This window comes from Zalophus californianus, chromosome 2 (genome assembly GCF_009762305.2).
Source record: "Zalophus californianus isolate mZalCal1 chromosome 2, mZalCal1.pri.v2, whole genome shotgun sequence".
NCBI classification, from domain to species: domain Eukaryota; kingdom Metazoa; phylum Chordata; class Mammalia; order Carnivora; family Otariidae; genus Zalophus; species Zalophus californianus.
The window spans coordinates 181995103-182012828 of record NC_045596.1 but is presented as its reverse complement, the minus strand read 5'-3'; the positions used below and the strand labels follow the sequence as shown (position 1 = coordinate 182012828).

Genomic DNA, 17726 nt, shown 5'->3' with positions numbered 1-17726 from the left:
TATTTTATTGTATTTTTAAATTGTATGGATTTCTTCAAAATGATAACTAACTCACCTTATCTAAAATAGTTTGCCTTTTGGCTTCCAAGCTGGGCTCTAAAAGGAGATTTTTTCCTGTAAGATAAATTTCTGGTTTATTTCTAGATAAACATCATATTTTTCTTAGAAAATTTAAGAAGTAAGGAAAGACATACTTGCTAGGTCTTCAATACTTTTTACTAAGTCATCCTTGTCAGTAATAATCTGTTTTAGTTGGGGCAAAGTCAGAAACTGTTCTAGCAATATCTCCTCTTGTTCATTCATATCTGTAAGCTGTGACACACTAGAAACACAACAGAAAAGTTAATGAATATCAGTCACTAGTTTTTCTCCATAATGATATTCAGTTTTTCCATTTTATTCAGTTGCTATGGCTCTAAATAATTTTTGAACTATCATTTATGTATCTATATCTATATACACACACACACACACACACACATACATAAGAAGGCAAATTATAACCTTAAAAGCAAATAAAACATCAACTACAGTAGAACATAAAGTGGTCTGAAAGTAGCATCCAATCATGGTAGGATTATTAAGACTAGGGTTCATGAACAATCACAACAATGTTAACCTCTGTGTCTATTTAGCTAACGTGTGTGGCTGTCACAATAAAAGGTAAATATATGGATGTGTGTGTGTACAGATAGTCATAAAATATTTAAGAAAAAGCAATCATGGAGGGCTAAACCAAAACCAAAAATCAATATCCACAGGGTGAAAGAGGAAACTGGATGGGTGGGATAGAAATGGAAGCTAAACCTTATTGAACATATCTATCTATTAGTTTTGACTACTGATCCATACAAAAGCATCATATGTTTAAAAAAATTTTTAAAAAAGCAATTTCTAAAATTCAGAGTAAATGGAAATAAATGAGCACTGTTTTTTTTCTAAGTTATATATCCTCCAGAGAAGTATTATTCAGACTTTAAAAAACAGTATTTGGCTGTACATGTCAGGTGCGACAGAACCAAAACACAAAAGAAGTATAAAAAACAAAAACAAACGCTTATCTTGAATTCAATAATCACAGCAATAATATTGATATTGTAATTTTGAAAAAGAACAAGTGCCTTTCAGAGAAATGACTTCAGGCCAGGGAAAAGAAATTTCATGATGGCATCTTTGTTTTGTCAGAAAGGCTATAGAAGCCAATGTGAAGAGTTTGCTAGGGACTCAAGATAGAACTGTTTAAGCATCAAGAAGAATAATGACTGCAATAGACTGAAACACATCAAATGTATTTTTTAAAAATTTGTAAGTTCTTAACACAGAAACAACTACAAAAATAAACACAGAAAACCTTGCCCATCAAAAACTTTGGAGCTTGTTTGTGCATCAACTCATTATTCTGAAAACTGAAAAACAAAAACCAAAAAACAAGGATTTATCTTTCCATTCCTATATGAAGTGTATTTCAATAAAACTAAATAGTTGATACAAAAAGTTCTTTTCACAGAATTTTGGCTAATTCCGGCAGTGATAATCACATTTGCAATCCTTAATGAAATAATGGATAGCCAATGATTTCAGGGGTTTCATCTGTTTCAATCTTAATGTCACTAAAAATAGGGCAACCAGACATCACTGCTGCCTTATGTGATGTAATAAGAAGTATGCACTAATTACAATGTAAGTATTCTTGACCAAAGAATTGAGCCTATTTTTTTTAGCACTGAGATATAATTGACATATAACACACAACATTGTGTAGGTTTACAGTGTGCAGTTCAATGATTCGATAAAACTGAACCTAACTCTAATTAAAACTAGATCTGGCCACCAAGAGAAAGAAATACAGGAAAGAGAAGAACATCTTCAATGGTACTACAAGGATGCAATCCGGCAAAAACAGGATATAGAAAATTCTCCAAGACAACCATTTTCCTCAGTAAATGGGTAATAACATAGTGTGCATAATATAAAGTGTAATAGTATAACGTGACATTTTCATAATAATTTTTTTTTAAAGAAGGAAAGAAAAAAAAGAATCCTTTATAACACTGAACAATAATAGTACCTACTTTCTGGGGTTGCTGCAAGCATAACATGTATGTGATATATTGTAAACCTTCATTGACTATTATTAGAAAATAATGAATCACTACTTCCTAAAAATGATTATAAAACACTGGGTCAATTAAGGTAAACTTTTTTTTTTTTTTTTTTTACTGTAGGATTTCTCATAAGTATTTGGCTGTATATCCCCGGTGGGATATATCCCAGAGACAGTAAGAATTACAAAAAAACTTTTTTTAATTACACTCAGAAATCTTAGTAAAAACAGCCTTATGAGTATTATAAACCTTCAATAGGGTATAAAGGATGCAATGCTTCCCAAAGCTGAGTGGCCATAAAACAATTTTTTCATGAAGCAACTTAGAGAAGCAGTGTTCTACGAAAAACAGAATACTTTAATAATACAAACTTATGTGTCATCAGTTTGAATACAATTTGGCTCTGTAAAAACACTGTGATTTTTCTTTATGAGAACATTAATGTGTTCCTCTATGTACAAAGTTCTACCTACAAAAGGAAAAATGAAAAAGTCTAAAATAAGCCAAAAAATATTTGAAATCACCAGGGATGATGTACTGAGAAATAATTTTCACAATAATGTAAGCCTCAAGAGAGAATGACATTGTTATCCTGGTAACTATTATATCATTTCCAGGATCTAGAAAAATCCCTAGGTACACACTAAGTCACTCAGTAAAAACAAACTACAACACATAAAACTGATTTGTATAACTTTCCCACTAAGATAGCCACAGTATAGAAATAGTGAGGATTTAAAAAACCTTTTTCTTTAATATGGGTATGAAAATGATGATCTGGTTTGTATTTATCATTGTCAAAGACATAATGAATACTGACATTACTCTCCAAGTTTTTTACCTTAGTTCTGAGAGTTCTGGAAATGTATCAGGGATATCTGGCATCTTGTAACCAAAACCATCTTGGCTTATCTAAAGAGAAGTATGAAATGGTAATTAAGTTTTAGCCATCTTTTTGACTGCTCCTATTTGATTATAAATGTAATTTTTAATATACTACATCCCATAACGTTTCATTATCACTTTCATCTTTGTATTTTACATTGTCTTTATTCTCCCCTTCTTTCTTTACTCTTATTTTTTTCAGTGTACTTTATACATAGAGGATTAAATTTTTTTTGTTTTTTTTGGGGGGGGAGGTGAGGATCATGTTAGTACCTGTGTTAACCTCTTTCTTGGGCAAGTATATAACTATTAAATAAAATGCTTAAGTGTATCTGTGACTAATGTAGAGAATTATCTGTGGATTTCATTGATATATATGAATACATTTGTCTCAAATAAAAGATACTGAATATAAAAAAAATGTAGTAAGTTGCAAAAGTCTGAACAGTTACATAACTAAGTTTGATATGACAGTAGGGTAGATAAGGAATAGGTAATCCATTGTTTTATAAATGACTTTTTTAAAACAGAGGATCCTTGAAAACGTCTCTTGTAATTTTGTTTATCCTACTAATTGTAATTAATATTGTTCATGATATTCACAATATTTGTTCGTAATATTCCTTAATAAAATGATGAAAGGTACTGGAAAAACAAACTCCACTTGGGCCTAATCTAAATTATTACAAACACTAAAATTAGTAAAGTTGGATATAATAAGGTTTATAATATTTGAGTATTACTGTGGGTGATACTCAGGGTTAAAATGGAGGTTTTAAAATCATTTTATGTTTTATTCATAAAGTATTAGTCTCTCAGTAACATCCCACATGGCAATAAGTTACCAGTTTATTTAAGAACATACACATTTTTTTAAAACCAATGAGACACTTGAAGCCCTTGGCATGGTAGAGAGCAGATCCTCCACAACCTGATACCTACTTCTCTTATGTGATCACTTTTTGTGCCTTTGCCTATTTCCTATATGACAGTCAGAGAGATCTATTAAAGGCAGTTTCATAAAAAATGCGATTTGGTTTATGTCTCTGCAACCTTGTCAATACTACTGCCTCTTTATGGAAAGCTTTATATAACCCTTTTCGTCTTGACAAATTCATTACCATCTATCAAAATCTGGCCTTAAACATAAACAAATAAATTAATTTATCTGCCTTATTTTAAGTGAGCACCTACTATATGTATCAGGTGTGGTCTGAGGCACTAAGGATAAAGTGGTGAAAAAGCAGAGACACATTTTTTATAAAAGCATCCCTTTTGGTCTACCTCAGTTCCTGCGAGCACTGACCATTTCCTCAACTGTCTTCACCATGAACTCTAGACTCTCTCTTCTACTCCACTGGAAGTTTCTTACTTGCAATTATTTGATAATTTGCTGGTCTCCGCTGAGTTTGTTACTTGAGTTGAAAATGTGATTTAATCTTTTTATCTTTTGTGCCTTACTTAGTGGCTGGCACAAGAAGGCAGATAATAAGTATTTGTCAATTGGATGAGTTTTCAAGGATAGAAAAATACAGAAAGCTGAAGATACCCACCGGTGCTGAAGTGTCTGTTGTAGGAACAGGTAACGGCAGATTTGAAAGGATACCGAAAGAAGGAGCAGCGGGTTTGGCTGGTGTGTAACTTGTTGTTGAAGAAGAGATAGTGTCAGCAACAGACAAAGAAGTGATAGTCCTGTTAGCTTCTTGCGGGGGATATGGAGGAAGAAATGGGAAACCCTGAGATGCATAAGGAGGCATCCCACCTGGATTACTGTATAGGCTAAAGAAAAAGACAGAAAAAAACATTAGACTTTAGGGGTAAACCTATAAAATTATTCCCAAATGGTTTTAAATAACAATGGTCATGACACAGAGACAGAATCTTGTTATTATAATCATATAATTGAATTAAATATTCTACAAATTGATAATGACCCCACTCCCCCCAAATAGAAGTGTGGTTTCCATGAAAAAAGAAAATGTTTTAGGAAACATATAATTCAACTAGTCAGAGGGGAAGTGAATACACAGGCTCTTTTGGAGTTTTGAGCATTCCATTTGCATCAATCACTGTCTTCATAAAGAGAATGGAGAACATTTAATCCAGAAAATGTATTCAAGACAGGTTGTTTAAATAGTAGCTCTCACTTTATCTGGAAAAATATAAGTGAAAGTCAGGACTGCTTTTCTAAAAGATTTTAAAGAAAAATACTCAAATGTATAGAAGAACTGCTAAAAATGTTAAAATATAAAAAAAATACATATAAAAAATAAGGATATAGATTAGAAAAAGTGGTACAGCAGCATGTACTTGGGATTGAATCAGAGAGCAATGTAAAAATATCTGGGTCCTGGTTCAAGATGACAATCAAGACCTTGAAATCACCTCCTCCATGAACACACTAAATCTGGAGGAATATGGAACAATGTCCTCAAGAAAAAGCCCTAAAACTTAGTTGTACAACTCCTACAAATCAAGCAAATATGAAAAATCAATACTGAAGCAAGTAGGAAAGCCTGACACACAATCTCACTGTAAACCCAAACCTCAACACAGAGACCTATAATCAGGAGAAAACGCAAAACCTGAAGCTTCTTCCTGAAGAGCAAGAGTTTGAACCCCACACTGAGCAGTCCATCTTTTAAGCCCTGCATCTCAAAAGAACACCCCCAAAACATCTAGCTTTGGAAACCAAAGGACCTACCCCAGGACCCAGCACAGAAGCAGTCGATTGAGAGGCACCCAGATTTTAGGTGTAAGAGTCTCATTTCCTAATCTTAAAAGTGTCAGCTTGAGGGACAGGTACCTAATTTAACCCCCATCCAGGGACCCCCTGGGATATGCTCTAGGGACAAAGGGTGGTAGGTGCTCTCTTCATGTTCTCCCTCTGTCACACTCCAGAGCACCAATATCTCTTGGAAGGAAGCTCTCTTGCACATATGGTGCTTGGTTTTTATGTCTGCTGCCCCAGTTTTGGTGGCTGCCATCCACAAGACACCAACTGATTGCATAGCTCTGGAGGCTGAGGGCTTGCATTCCTGGGTCCCATGCAACTGTAAAACAATGAGAGAGGCAGCTGTTGGCAGGCTACCACCCCCAGGGCGCTGCACAGACAGCAGATTGAACACACCCCTGGTCTTCCTGTGAAAGAGTCTAATAAACATGTCTGAAAGCTTTGGCTTGATGAAAAGGCTTCTGGTTTCGCATACAACCAGAGGCCTACAGAGGCACTCCCAGGAAACGTAGGTTGGTGGATGCCATCTCTGCACACTCCTTCAGTCTCACTCCAGCTCACAAGTATCTCCCAGAAAGAAGCTTATACAATCATCTGGGGCTCCAATTTTGCAATTCTACCCAAGGACCAGACCCCCAGATCTCTGGTGGCCAGCACGGCTTACACTTGCAGCCCCACAGACGATATATATTTGCATACTTTAAAAGCTGCTACCTGAGGGTCTGGCTGAAGGTTTGGCTTCTAATCAGCCTGACTCCAGGTGCTGGCTGAACTCTTCTCAGGTTCTGGTGTACCCTCAAATACTGGGAGCTATTAAAAATATAATAGGCTCCTTGGACAATACACAATTTTAGAGACAATCAAGAGGTAGAGCAGGACTGAATGATAAGGTTCATCTCCTAGTCTAGTCCTCAAGACTGGGAGAGGTGGCTGTTTTATCTTATTCATAGAAACGAACATAGTCAAGGAAAATGAAGAAGAAGAGAAATACTTTCCAAACAAACAAAAACCTCAGGGGGGGAAAACGTAATAAAATGGAAATAAGTAATTTACCTGATAAGAGTTCAAAGTATTATACACTCAATGAACTTGGGGGAAGAATGGATAAACACAGTAAGAACTTCAACAAAGAGATAAAAAATATAAGAAAGTACCAAACAGAAGTCACAGAGGTTAAAAAAAAAATACACTAGAAGATTTCAAAAGCAGACTAAATGAAGCAGAAGAAATGAGCGGTGTACTCAAAGATAGGGCAGAGAAACTCACCCAATCAGAGCAGCAAAAAGGAAAAAAAAATGCTCCCTGATTTGAAAGTATATTACAATGTTATAGTAGTGAAAACAGAATGTTATTGGCATAAAACTATATACAAATAGATTGATGGAACTGAATACAGAACCCAGAAATAAACCTATGCACATATTGTAGCCAAGAATATACAATGGGGAAAGGATAGGCTCTTCAATAAACAGTACTGGGGAAAAAGGATGGCCACATGCAAAAGAATGAAATTACCATTTCTTTACATCATACACAAAAATTAATTCAAAGTAGATTAAAGACTTAAATTTAAGACCAGAAACCATTAAACTCCTAGAAGAAAACACAGGAAGTAAGATGCTTGAAATTGGTCTTGGTGATGCTTTTTTGCATCTGATACCAATAGCAAAGGCAACAAAAGCAAATAAACAGTGGGACTCTATCAAACTAAAAAACTTCTGCACAGCAAAGTAAACTATCAACAAAACAAAAAGGCACCTTACTAAATGGGAGAAGATATTTGCAAATAATATATCTGATAATCAGGAGTTAGTATCCAAACTATGTAAAGAAATCCTACAATAGCGAAACACAATCCAGTTAAAAAACGGGCAGGGGATATTAATAAATATTTTTTACAAGATAACATACAGATGGTCAAGAGATACATAAAAAGATGTTCAATATCACGAATCATCATGAAAACGCAGATCAAAACCACAATGAAATATCACCTGACACCTGTTAGAATAGCTATTACTAAGAAGACAAGAAATAAGTGTTGTGGAGGATGTGGAGAACAGGAAACCCTTGTGTACTCTTGGTGGGAATGTAAATTGATGCAGCCACTATGGAAAATAGTATGGAGGTCCTCAAAAAAATCAAAAATAGAATTACCATATGATCCAGCAATTCCACTTCTGGGGATTTGTCCAAAAAACTGAAAACAGTAATTCAAAAAAATTAATGGTGACTCTGTCTGGGCTCCTATGTAGTCTCAGGATGGGGTAGTCACTAGAAAGACACACCGACGAAGGTCTGGAACTATCAGCTGCACCCACCAACCTCAGGGAATGAGGGGCTGCAAACTAAGTTCTGTGAAAACTCTTGAACAATGAGGTCTAACGAACTTCCTTGTTGGTGAATGCATCCACATGGTGGGAGGGTGGTGCACCCTGGCCCATGGGGACAGAAGCGCCTGCATTCAGGGCTCTTCCAGTCCTTGCCCTGTGCATCGCTTCACATGGCTCTTCATCTGTATCCTTCATAATGCCAATTTATAATAAACTGGTAAACAGAAGTAAATATTTCTCTGAGTTCTGTGAGCAGCTCCAACACATTAATGGAACCTGAGGGGGGGCATCATGGGAACCTCTGATTTTATAGTCAGTTGGTCAGAAGCAGGTGAACAACCTGTGGATTTGACTGGTGTTTAAAGTGGAGCAGTCTTCTGAGGCTGAGCCTTTAACTTGTGGGATCTGTCACTACCTTCAGGTAGAGAGCATCAGAATTGAATTATACCTATAGGAAACCCGGTCACTGTCTGCTGAGAACTGGAGAATTACTTGGTGGTGTGGAAAACACATATCAGAGTACTGAAATATCTTCTAAAATATATAAAGCTTGAACAATTTTTAAACTGGAGTATTATTATTTCATTTAATAACATAAATTTACATGAGTTGAAATTATGTTGGAAAACAATTTTATGGATTTTGAAACTAAAGTTCGTCTGGAAAATTATAGAAAGAAAAGTATCTGAAGGAGGGTTAAGAACAGAATAACTGTGCCATTTGGTAAAACAAATGATAAAACCTTTATAATTAAAAAAAAAAGAAAAGGCAACTATTTTTAGAGCAGATAGTGGTAAATGGATATGCGGATCAATGGAACTGAGTATAAAATCCAGAAAAAGCCCAGAACACATAAGGGAATAAGGATATAAGACAGATGTGAAATAAATGGAAAAAAAGATCAGTCAATAAACAGCGTTGGGACAGCTGGAAAAAAATGAATTGGAGACAGATCATTATATTCATAACATGATAAAAACCAAAATCATCAAAGATTTAAATGCTTCAAACTAAATCTTACAAGAACTAGAAGAAATCATTGGGAAATAATTACCTTGGGGTGGGAAAGGACTTTCTGTGATCCCAAATTCCAAAGTCATAAGAGAAAATGATTAATTGCTTGACATTAAGGAAGAACAAAAACAAAAACGTGTATGACAAAGCCCATTATAGTATATGTGCTGCCGAAGCGAGCACGACAGAGCCCATTATAAATAAGACAAATAACAAACTGGGGAAAACATTTAAAACTCATATCACAGACACAGGGTAATTTTTCTAATACATAAAAATTTCCTACAAATTGATAAAAAGACTAACAACTCAATAGCAAAATGAAAAACAGGATAGAAGACTCAGGTTACAGAAAAATAAAGAAAAACAACTCCAAAGATCCAAAGATCCAAAGATACTCAGCTTCATTGTTAGTAAGATAAATACAACTAAAATTATACTAACATATCATGTTCTACTTATAAATTGGCAAAGATCCATTCCAATAATAAACTGTATTGGCAAAGAATATGGGAAAGTAAGCCTTGTGTATAGTGGTAGAAATTGGTGCAACTTACTCCATAGGGCAATTTTGCAGTATTTGTCAAAATTACAAATGTGCATGCCACTATGAGAATGCATCTAAGAAATATATTCACATTTGGCTAGAATATTATTTTTTTTAAGATTTTATTTATTTATTTGAGAGAGAGAGAATGAGAGAGAGCACGAGAGGGAAGAGGGTCAGAGGGAGAAGCAGACTCCCTGCCGAGCAGGGAGCCCGATGCGGGACTCGAACCTGGGACTCCAGGATCATGACCTGAGCCGAAGGCAGTCGCTTAACCAACTGAGCCACCCAGGCGCCCTAGAATATTATTTTTAAGGTTATTTGCTGCAGCGCTGAGGGTAAAGAAAGGTGGGCCTTTTAGGAAAGAGTGGAAACAACAAAAATATCCATCAGCATGAGTCCTGTTAAATAAATTAGACTACATCTATAAAACAAGTACTTTACGGTCAGAAAGAAGAATAAGGAAAGGCTTTATGTACCAAAATGGAAAACTATCCAAATTATACCATTTAGTGAAGAAAAAAAGGTATGTTACCGTTTGTGTAAAAAAGAAGGGAATAAAATACTACATGTACGCATTTCTTTGTAAGTCATAAAACATCTTGGAAATTCTATGCATATTCACCCACACGAAAAACTCTAGATACAAGCAAGAAGAAAAACTACATTGTAAGGGAGAAGACAGTGGAAGGAAGACTTTTTACTCCATACCCCTCTATATTTTTTGAATTTTGATTCAAATAAATGTATGATCATTGAAAAAATTAAGTTAAAATAAGTTTCCTAGTTTGGCTTATTTATTTAAAAAAATGGCTCATCTTTATGTTAAAAAATTAAAACTTTTATCTAAAGGTATGTCAGTGACATAAATATAACAAGTTATTTGGAAACAATATGACCAACATGAGAGAGTATCTGTATTATAAGTCTTTATTGTGAATCAATTTTTATTTTGACCTCAGTAGCAGATACAACCTATTAAATAATCTAAGGAATGCATCAAACCTGCATTCTAAAAACCTGCACTTTATCACAGAACTTATTTGAAATGGGAATAAGTAAACTTACTGGCTTTTATTTTCAAATAAGGTGAATGAACTTATATCTAACCCTGCCCTGACAGAAAAATAGGATATACAGTTTTTAGATAAAGGATATTAGGAGGCTTATAACTCCAATACAAAGAGACAAGAGAGGAAAGATGAGGGCTGGGGCTGATGCACCTAATGACCTGGATAATCTAGCTAAGCAGATTTCCAGGCAGTGTTCAAAATGCTGCCTGACTCCTGAGCAAGACCAACTTCTTGGAAATTAAGTAGGAGGACTAGGATCTAAAGCCAAGAAGTATTCTGAGAAAATGAAATAAAAAGACCAACAAGAAGCTGCATCATCATTAAATTTCAGAAGACCAAAAATTTTTTCTAAAATTTACAAAGGATCAGAAATCAAAATGGCATTGGACACTTTGCAATAGAAGCCATATAGACAATATAGCAACACTCTCAAAATTCTGAGTAGAAAAGTACTTCGACTTAGATGCTAATGCAAAAAGTGGAACAAAAACAAGTTATCTCCAGTAGTCCCTAACCAAACTGCAGATTCACAAGGAAAATACATGTTGTCAAGGTCAGATGATGTGAAAAAATAATCTGAAAGGTATTTTTCAGAGCTGCTAAAAGATGTGGAAAATTAAAACAATAAAACAACCAATGGAAAAATGGAAATAATTATTAACTCCAGAAAAAGCAAAAAATTATACCGTAAAGGAAATGTAATCATGACAAAATCCTCGATTCAGCAATGGGGAATATTTACAGAATTGAAGTAATGAAAATACCAAAAATGAATTTAAGTAAAGATCATGATATCAATCACTGAGAGAATGAGGGGAAAGGAACATTTATGAAAGAAAACAATAACTAAACTCCTCATCAATCATAACAGGAGGTTGAAATATAATACCTAAAATTAAAGAACCAAGACTATGTATATATTATGTTTAAATTACTTAGAAAGATGAAGGTAAATATTGGAAAAGCAACTAAAAGAAGAAAACACAGTTGCCTCTGAAAAGTATGAGTGTATCTGTATGAAGGTAGGAACGTGGAATGAAGAGAACTGCCTTTTAACATCATTTGAATATTTAAATTCTATTATGATTACTTTGATAAAAGGAAGTAAAAATAAATTTATACATTTTTTGGGGTATAAATATACTTACTATGGAAATGCCGTTGAAGAAGGAGCTAAAACTGGAGGATTCTTCCAAAACTCATCCAACAGACTCTGAATAATTTTTCCAAGATCTGAGTGCATTGTAAACTAAAAGTAAGAGTAATACAAGATGATCAATATCACTTTCAGAATAAGTCTTACTAGGATAATGTCACTGTAAAACTTAATCTTAAATCTACTTCTGTACATCAAGAATTAAATGAAAAACAAAGGATACTGTGTCAAATGACCAGATTAGCAATCTCCAACTTAAAATATTTTTCTATAGACTCAATACCATAAATCAGTTAAGAATCTATTTAACCAATAATGGAGCTTAAAATATTTCCACATTTTAAAAAATAATTTGAGGGGCGCCTTGGTGGCTCAGTCATTAGGCATCTGCCTTCTGCTCAGGTCATGATCCCAGGGTCCTGGGATCAAACCCCACATTGGGCTCCCTGCTCGGCGGGGGACCTGCTTCTCCCTCTCCCACTCCCCCTGCTTGTGTTTCTGCTCTCACTCTCCCTCTCTCTCTCTCTTCCTCTGTCAAATAAATAAATAAATCTAAAAAAATAATAATAATTTGAAGGTTCAAAGGTAAATACTAAGAGTACATTTAAGTTATAGTGCTTCACCCTTCATAGTAATCAATCATTTATATATCCTAAGAACTTTAAGGCATATTTGAATTTTATCCCCTCCTAACAACTATGGAAAATATACTGTGAACCAAAGTTCCAACATCAACAGGTCCTCATCACAGAAAAACAAATAACCTTCAAATCAGTATTATCTATTAGATATAGTGACCTTTTTTTGGGAAAATTACTTATTCCAAATGAGATTTCAAATGCATTTTAGATTTCTAAAATATGTAGTAGTAAAGTAATACACCTGTTAATAATACTGTGAAATGAATTATACTATATACATACATTGTTTACTAATGGAGAGGTAACATACACCCCTTGTTTATCCATTAAGTGATGTCGTATTGGTGGATAAACACTGATCACTGGTTTTTCCTGAGGAAACTGTGGAGGGAGCAATCTGTTAAATGTAGAACAGATGGAAAAAACACAAGTGTTATATAGTCATAATTCTAACACAAAGTTAAAAGCAAATTAAATTTTCATGCTTTCATTTAGAGTAATTATTCACAGTAGTAAGTGCTCTATTATGGTTGTTGATCGAAAATACACAAAAGGATATACTTTAGCAACAAGACTATAAAGCAATTCAATTCAGTAAAAACTTTACTGTGGAATATGGATACCTGAGTTATAAGATATTCTTCACACCATGTCAGTTAATTGCTTTCAAACACAATATACTAAGCTATGCAAAATCTCAGATAAAATCAGATCAGGTATTTGTAACAGGTGACCCATAGTAACCAGTCTGACTATTGGGCCACAGGTTCTGGCCATATGATTTTCTTGCAGTTTTCCTACTTATGAAATGCTGCCAAGAATTATTACACCATCTACTGAATTTTTGAAGAGTGTGTAGACAAAAGCAAAAGCACTATGGTTAAAACACTGTAGCTGTCATTATGCCTTGGTTCTATAAGGCTCTAATGGTCCTCATTGATAGAACTCTCCCAAGTCTGTCAATCACATGGTTTCAAGTAAAGAACAGTAAATTCTCAATACAAAAAAAAAAAAAAAGGTGAAAATCTTAACCTTTATGAACTACCACAAATTTCAAATTCAGGATTGAAGTCTTAAATGGATTTTACTGGATATGGAACTCTGATTTCTAAATCTCTCTAAACTCAGAAGAATATGACCCTTTAAAACTGTCTCTGTGTTCCCGTTGGCTCTGAAAAACGATTTGTTTGGCAGCACTGTCAAGAAGAGAAGTGGGTCCTGTTTGGCTTCTCCTACTTAGCCCTTCCTAGGGCATTTGATGGAGATAAAACTACTTCATTTATATAGTTAAAGATGTTAGCCTAGTTTGGTAAAAAAAAAAAAAAAAAAAGACAATGATTGGCCTTTGGAGCCCAACCAATCTGGTTTGTATCCTGACTATGCTATTCACTACTTATGTGTCTGTAATTTACCCAATTTGTAGCCCTGTTGTGAGGATTCACAAAGCTCTTATATCAAGATAACACAGCATAATGCTTGGCACTATTATACATTCACACTTTCATTCACTTATTCAACTAGGATTTAATAAGGCCTTCTCTGTGCAGGCATTATGCTAGACAATGAGAATATGAAGATGAATAAGCCATGGTTCCTGTCTTCAAGTTAGGTGCTTCTTATCTCACCCAAACACCTACTCTAGGACACAGCCACCTAATGCAATTTGAGGTAATAACTTAATACTTTCATGCTAAAGACTAATAATCACACTTAGAATTAAATGGGTACTTCAGCCATCACTTTGTCTAATCTTTCCTCTTAAATAACCTCCTGATTATAATTTTTAACTTAATTTTTTTCTTTAATTAGTAGATCAAATTCAGCCCTGAACTGTCTGGTTGATATAGTATATCTATTGCTGAAGACTAGAATATTTTCACTTGTTTCTAAGGTAGGGGTAAATATATCTCTAATAGTTTTCCATACATGATCCCTTTGACTGTTTGTCATCATTTTCAGCCTTTCTTTTAGCCTACCTCCAGCTAAGACTTCAGTGCAAATCAATAAAAACAATGACAGTACTAAATATTATTATTACATCTTTATATTGCATTTCTTCTTGTATAACAGCTTCTTTCTTACAGCAATACACTTTACCATGATGTCTTTAAAAAACTTTTGTTTCATGAAATTATGTGACTTTAATAATTTATAGTTACTAGAAAGGTAATATTTTAAATAAGTTCACTTTAAACAATTTACTTCTAATAACTAAGAAACAAAATAATGAAAAGATTTTTAAAAGTACTAGTACATAAAAATATAGGATACAATTCTACTCACATATTAATATTAATTGTCAGGTTGTTTACGGTGAATGGCAACCTGTATTCCACATCTTTCTGTATTTCAGCTATACTGTAGGAGAAAATTTGAGAGAAAAATTCACTTGAAGTTATAAAACCATTAATGTTAAAAAGAATGTTAAATGTTTTTAGAGCCTACTAAAACTATTAATTTTAATCGCCCAATCTAGATAGCCAATATAACTTGTATCTTGAGGGAAAAATGATCATAGAAAGATTTATCAAATCAGGCAATAATATTCTGAGATATCCAAGTGCGTGTGTGTTGGGGGAAAGTGGTAGAATGGGGATAAGATGTCGAGGTAAAGTGGATAAGAAAAACTCTCGTATTAATGCTAGATTGATTTACTATCACTTTACCTAATTCAACATTAACAGAAGCAATTGTTATCCCTCTGGTTAATACAAGTCAGCAAGACATCTGGGTTCTGATTGGAACACTGCCACTACCCAGCTATATAGACAGCTAGGGAGGTCTGGGTCTTAATAAGTTAAACTTAAAAGCCTGGATGAGATGTCTCCTACAGTTTCATGACAGAGACTGCTGGCTGCTTTCCGGAAACAAATAACCTCCCCTTCTTCCTCAGTAAGAAAAGTCTGATTTTACTCTGAGGAGCAATGACCTAGCCTTTTTTGCAGCTAGCTGTTGCTACAGACTTACGTTCTAGCCAATAAGATAGATACAGGGAGGCTGTGGGATAGAATTATTAGGAAAGCAACTAGAAGGGGACACAAAAAACTAGTATGAGTCCTCCTCTCCTGCCTCTACCTGATAGCTGCACTTCTAACAGCCATCCTGGACCATGAGTGACCCTGAGAATAGAAGTCATACACTAGGAAGAGCTAAGCAGAAAGAAAGAAGTAGCCTGGGTCTTTAATGACTATGGAATTGTCAAACTGAATTTCTTTTCTGTGAGACAAAAAAAGTTCTGTTTAACTCGGTATTTTGGGAGTCTTGGCCAGTAGCAGCTGAATATAATTGCCAACTAACAGAATTTCCTTGTATTTTAATATTCTACATTTAGAATTTAATTTACTTTATTGTCAATTACAGGGATACATTATTACAATTATAATCTAGCAACCAAATCTTTTGGGGGCTCACTTCAAATTCTAATGAACATTCACAGCTTTTCCAAAGGGAAAATGTTAAGTAGTATTCCGGATTTAAGGTTGAGAAGAACCTTAATATTCAAAAAGACACGAAACTTTTTCAAGCATGAATACTGTTGGGAGATCTACCGTTTACATAATAATTAACTTTTCGTTCTTTTGGCTGCTTCAACTACTGCTCTATATTGACGTCCCATGGAATGGGGTTAGTGTGGAGATGAAGAAACAGCTGAGAACAGACTCAAAAAGATATTCAATATTAGGACTTCCGTAGTTTTATAGAAGTTTTCTTTGGGGTTCAGTTTTGGACCAGAATACTGACAACCTCCTCAGTTGTAGGAACACCACATAATCAATTAAATGGCTTAAGTTTTCCATTCCTTTATATTATTTTAGGACTCTAGGTGTAACTGCTTCAAGGGAATACTGGTCACACATGCATCCATCAGGTCTAAGCTAAACAGAACATCTTCATGATTAAAAGTATTTTATGACCTCTTAAGTCAGGCTTCCTGGGTTCAAATTCTTCCTCTAAACCATTTACTTATGTGATCATATGCAAATTACTTAACCTAAACCTTCTCTCTCAAATGGAAAACAGGGATGTTAACAATAGCTATCTACCTAAAACAACTGTTAAGATTAAATGAGAGAATACTCGTAAAGCCCTCCACAAAATGCCATAATAATTGTTCAATACAAGTTAGCTATTATCAAATATGCATTCTGAACATGCATCTAAGCTGGAGCCTGTCTAAATTTGTAGTACCAAAGTTTTAACTCAGTTTTTTAGTGTATTTTTATAGAAAACAAAGTGAATTCGACTAAAATAATTTTTACTTAAATCATTGGCTAGAAGTGGTTTCAGTGTCTCTACAATTAGAGTGTTGACATTTATTAGGTTTTGACAAGTTTCCTTCACAAATGAGGTATGATAAATAACTGAAAGCAATACTTGTACTATTAGTGAGAGGTGAACTCTTGTTAACAAATTCCAATACAAGTTAGTCATGGCAATTGTTGGAGTTCAGGCCATGCTACTGAAATATGAAGTGCAAAATATGGCACTTCAGAACCTTGAATACCTTCAGCTGAAGGAGTCTGAGAAAAGAGGAGAAGCAGGAAGGTTACTCTAACCTTCTCCCCACCTCATACTTCTTCCCTGAAACAAATCATGAAATCCTCATGTGAAATATGCCCTCCTTATACCAACTAGCATCTTTACCTCAAAGACAAAGGGACACCAAGAAGAACAGTAAGAACCCTTGATTATTACAATTACCTTATATTCCTTAACCCATCATATTCTTCTATGACTGTACACTTTTCATCAAACCTAGCACAAAAAACTCAGGTCTAACTATTTCTTTGGATCTTTGCTTCCTTAAGTCATCCATCTCATGTAAAACTTACAATAAATAAGCTTGTATGATTTTCTCCTGTTAATCTATCAGTTTACTTAATTAAAACAAGAACTAATCCCTGAATATTCACAATGTGATTTTGAATTTTATGCTATTTTTAAAACTTTATTTTTTATTTTTCAAAGATTTCATTTATTTATTTGACACAGAGAGAGCAGGAGAGCACAGGCAGGGGGAGCGGCAGAGAGGGAGGGAGAGAAGGCGGCTGGCTCCCCACTCAGCAGGGAGCCTGACAGTGGAGCTGGATCCTAGTACCCTGGGATCATGACCTGAGCCGAAGGCAGTCGCTTAATCAACTGAGTCACCTAGGCGCCCCTATTTTAAATAACTTTTAAAAAACTTATTCTAGGGGCGCCTGGGTAGCTCTGTTGGTTACACATCTGACCCTTGATTTT

The 17726-nt window shown here is 34.6% G+C and overlaps 1 protein-coding gene across 2 annotated transcripts in view; it reads right to left on the bottom strand.

The window, feature by feature from the left end:
• VPS37A (VPS37A subunit of ESCRT-I) overlaps positions 1–17726 on the bottom strand; it is a 45183-nt gene that overhangs the window by 9522 nt on the left and 17935 nt on the right. The window contains exons 2-8 of one of the 2 annotated variants that reach the window (XM_027598941.2): positions 14772–14846; positions 12771–12885; positions 11840–11940; positions 4544–4769; positions 2947–3017; positions 195–322; positions 56–96 (exon numbers count right to left, since the gene is read on the bottom strand). In XM_027598941.2, coding sequence (XP_027454742.1) covers positions 56–96; positions 195–322; positions 2947–3017; positions 4544–4769; positions 11840–11940; positions 12771–12885; positions 14772–14846 — 757 coding nt within the window. Of the gene's footprint in view, positions 1–55; positions 115–194; positions 323–2946; positions 3018–4543; positions 4770–11839; positions 11941–12770; positions 12886–14771; positions 14847–17726 lie in introns of both variants that reach the window. The other variant, XM_027598940.2, reaches the window with a different exon arrangement.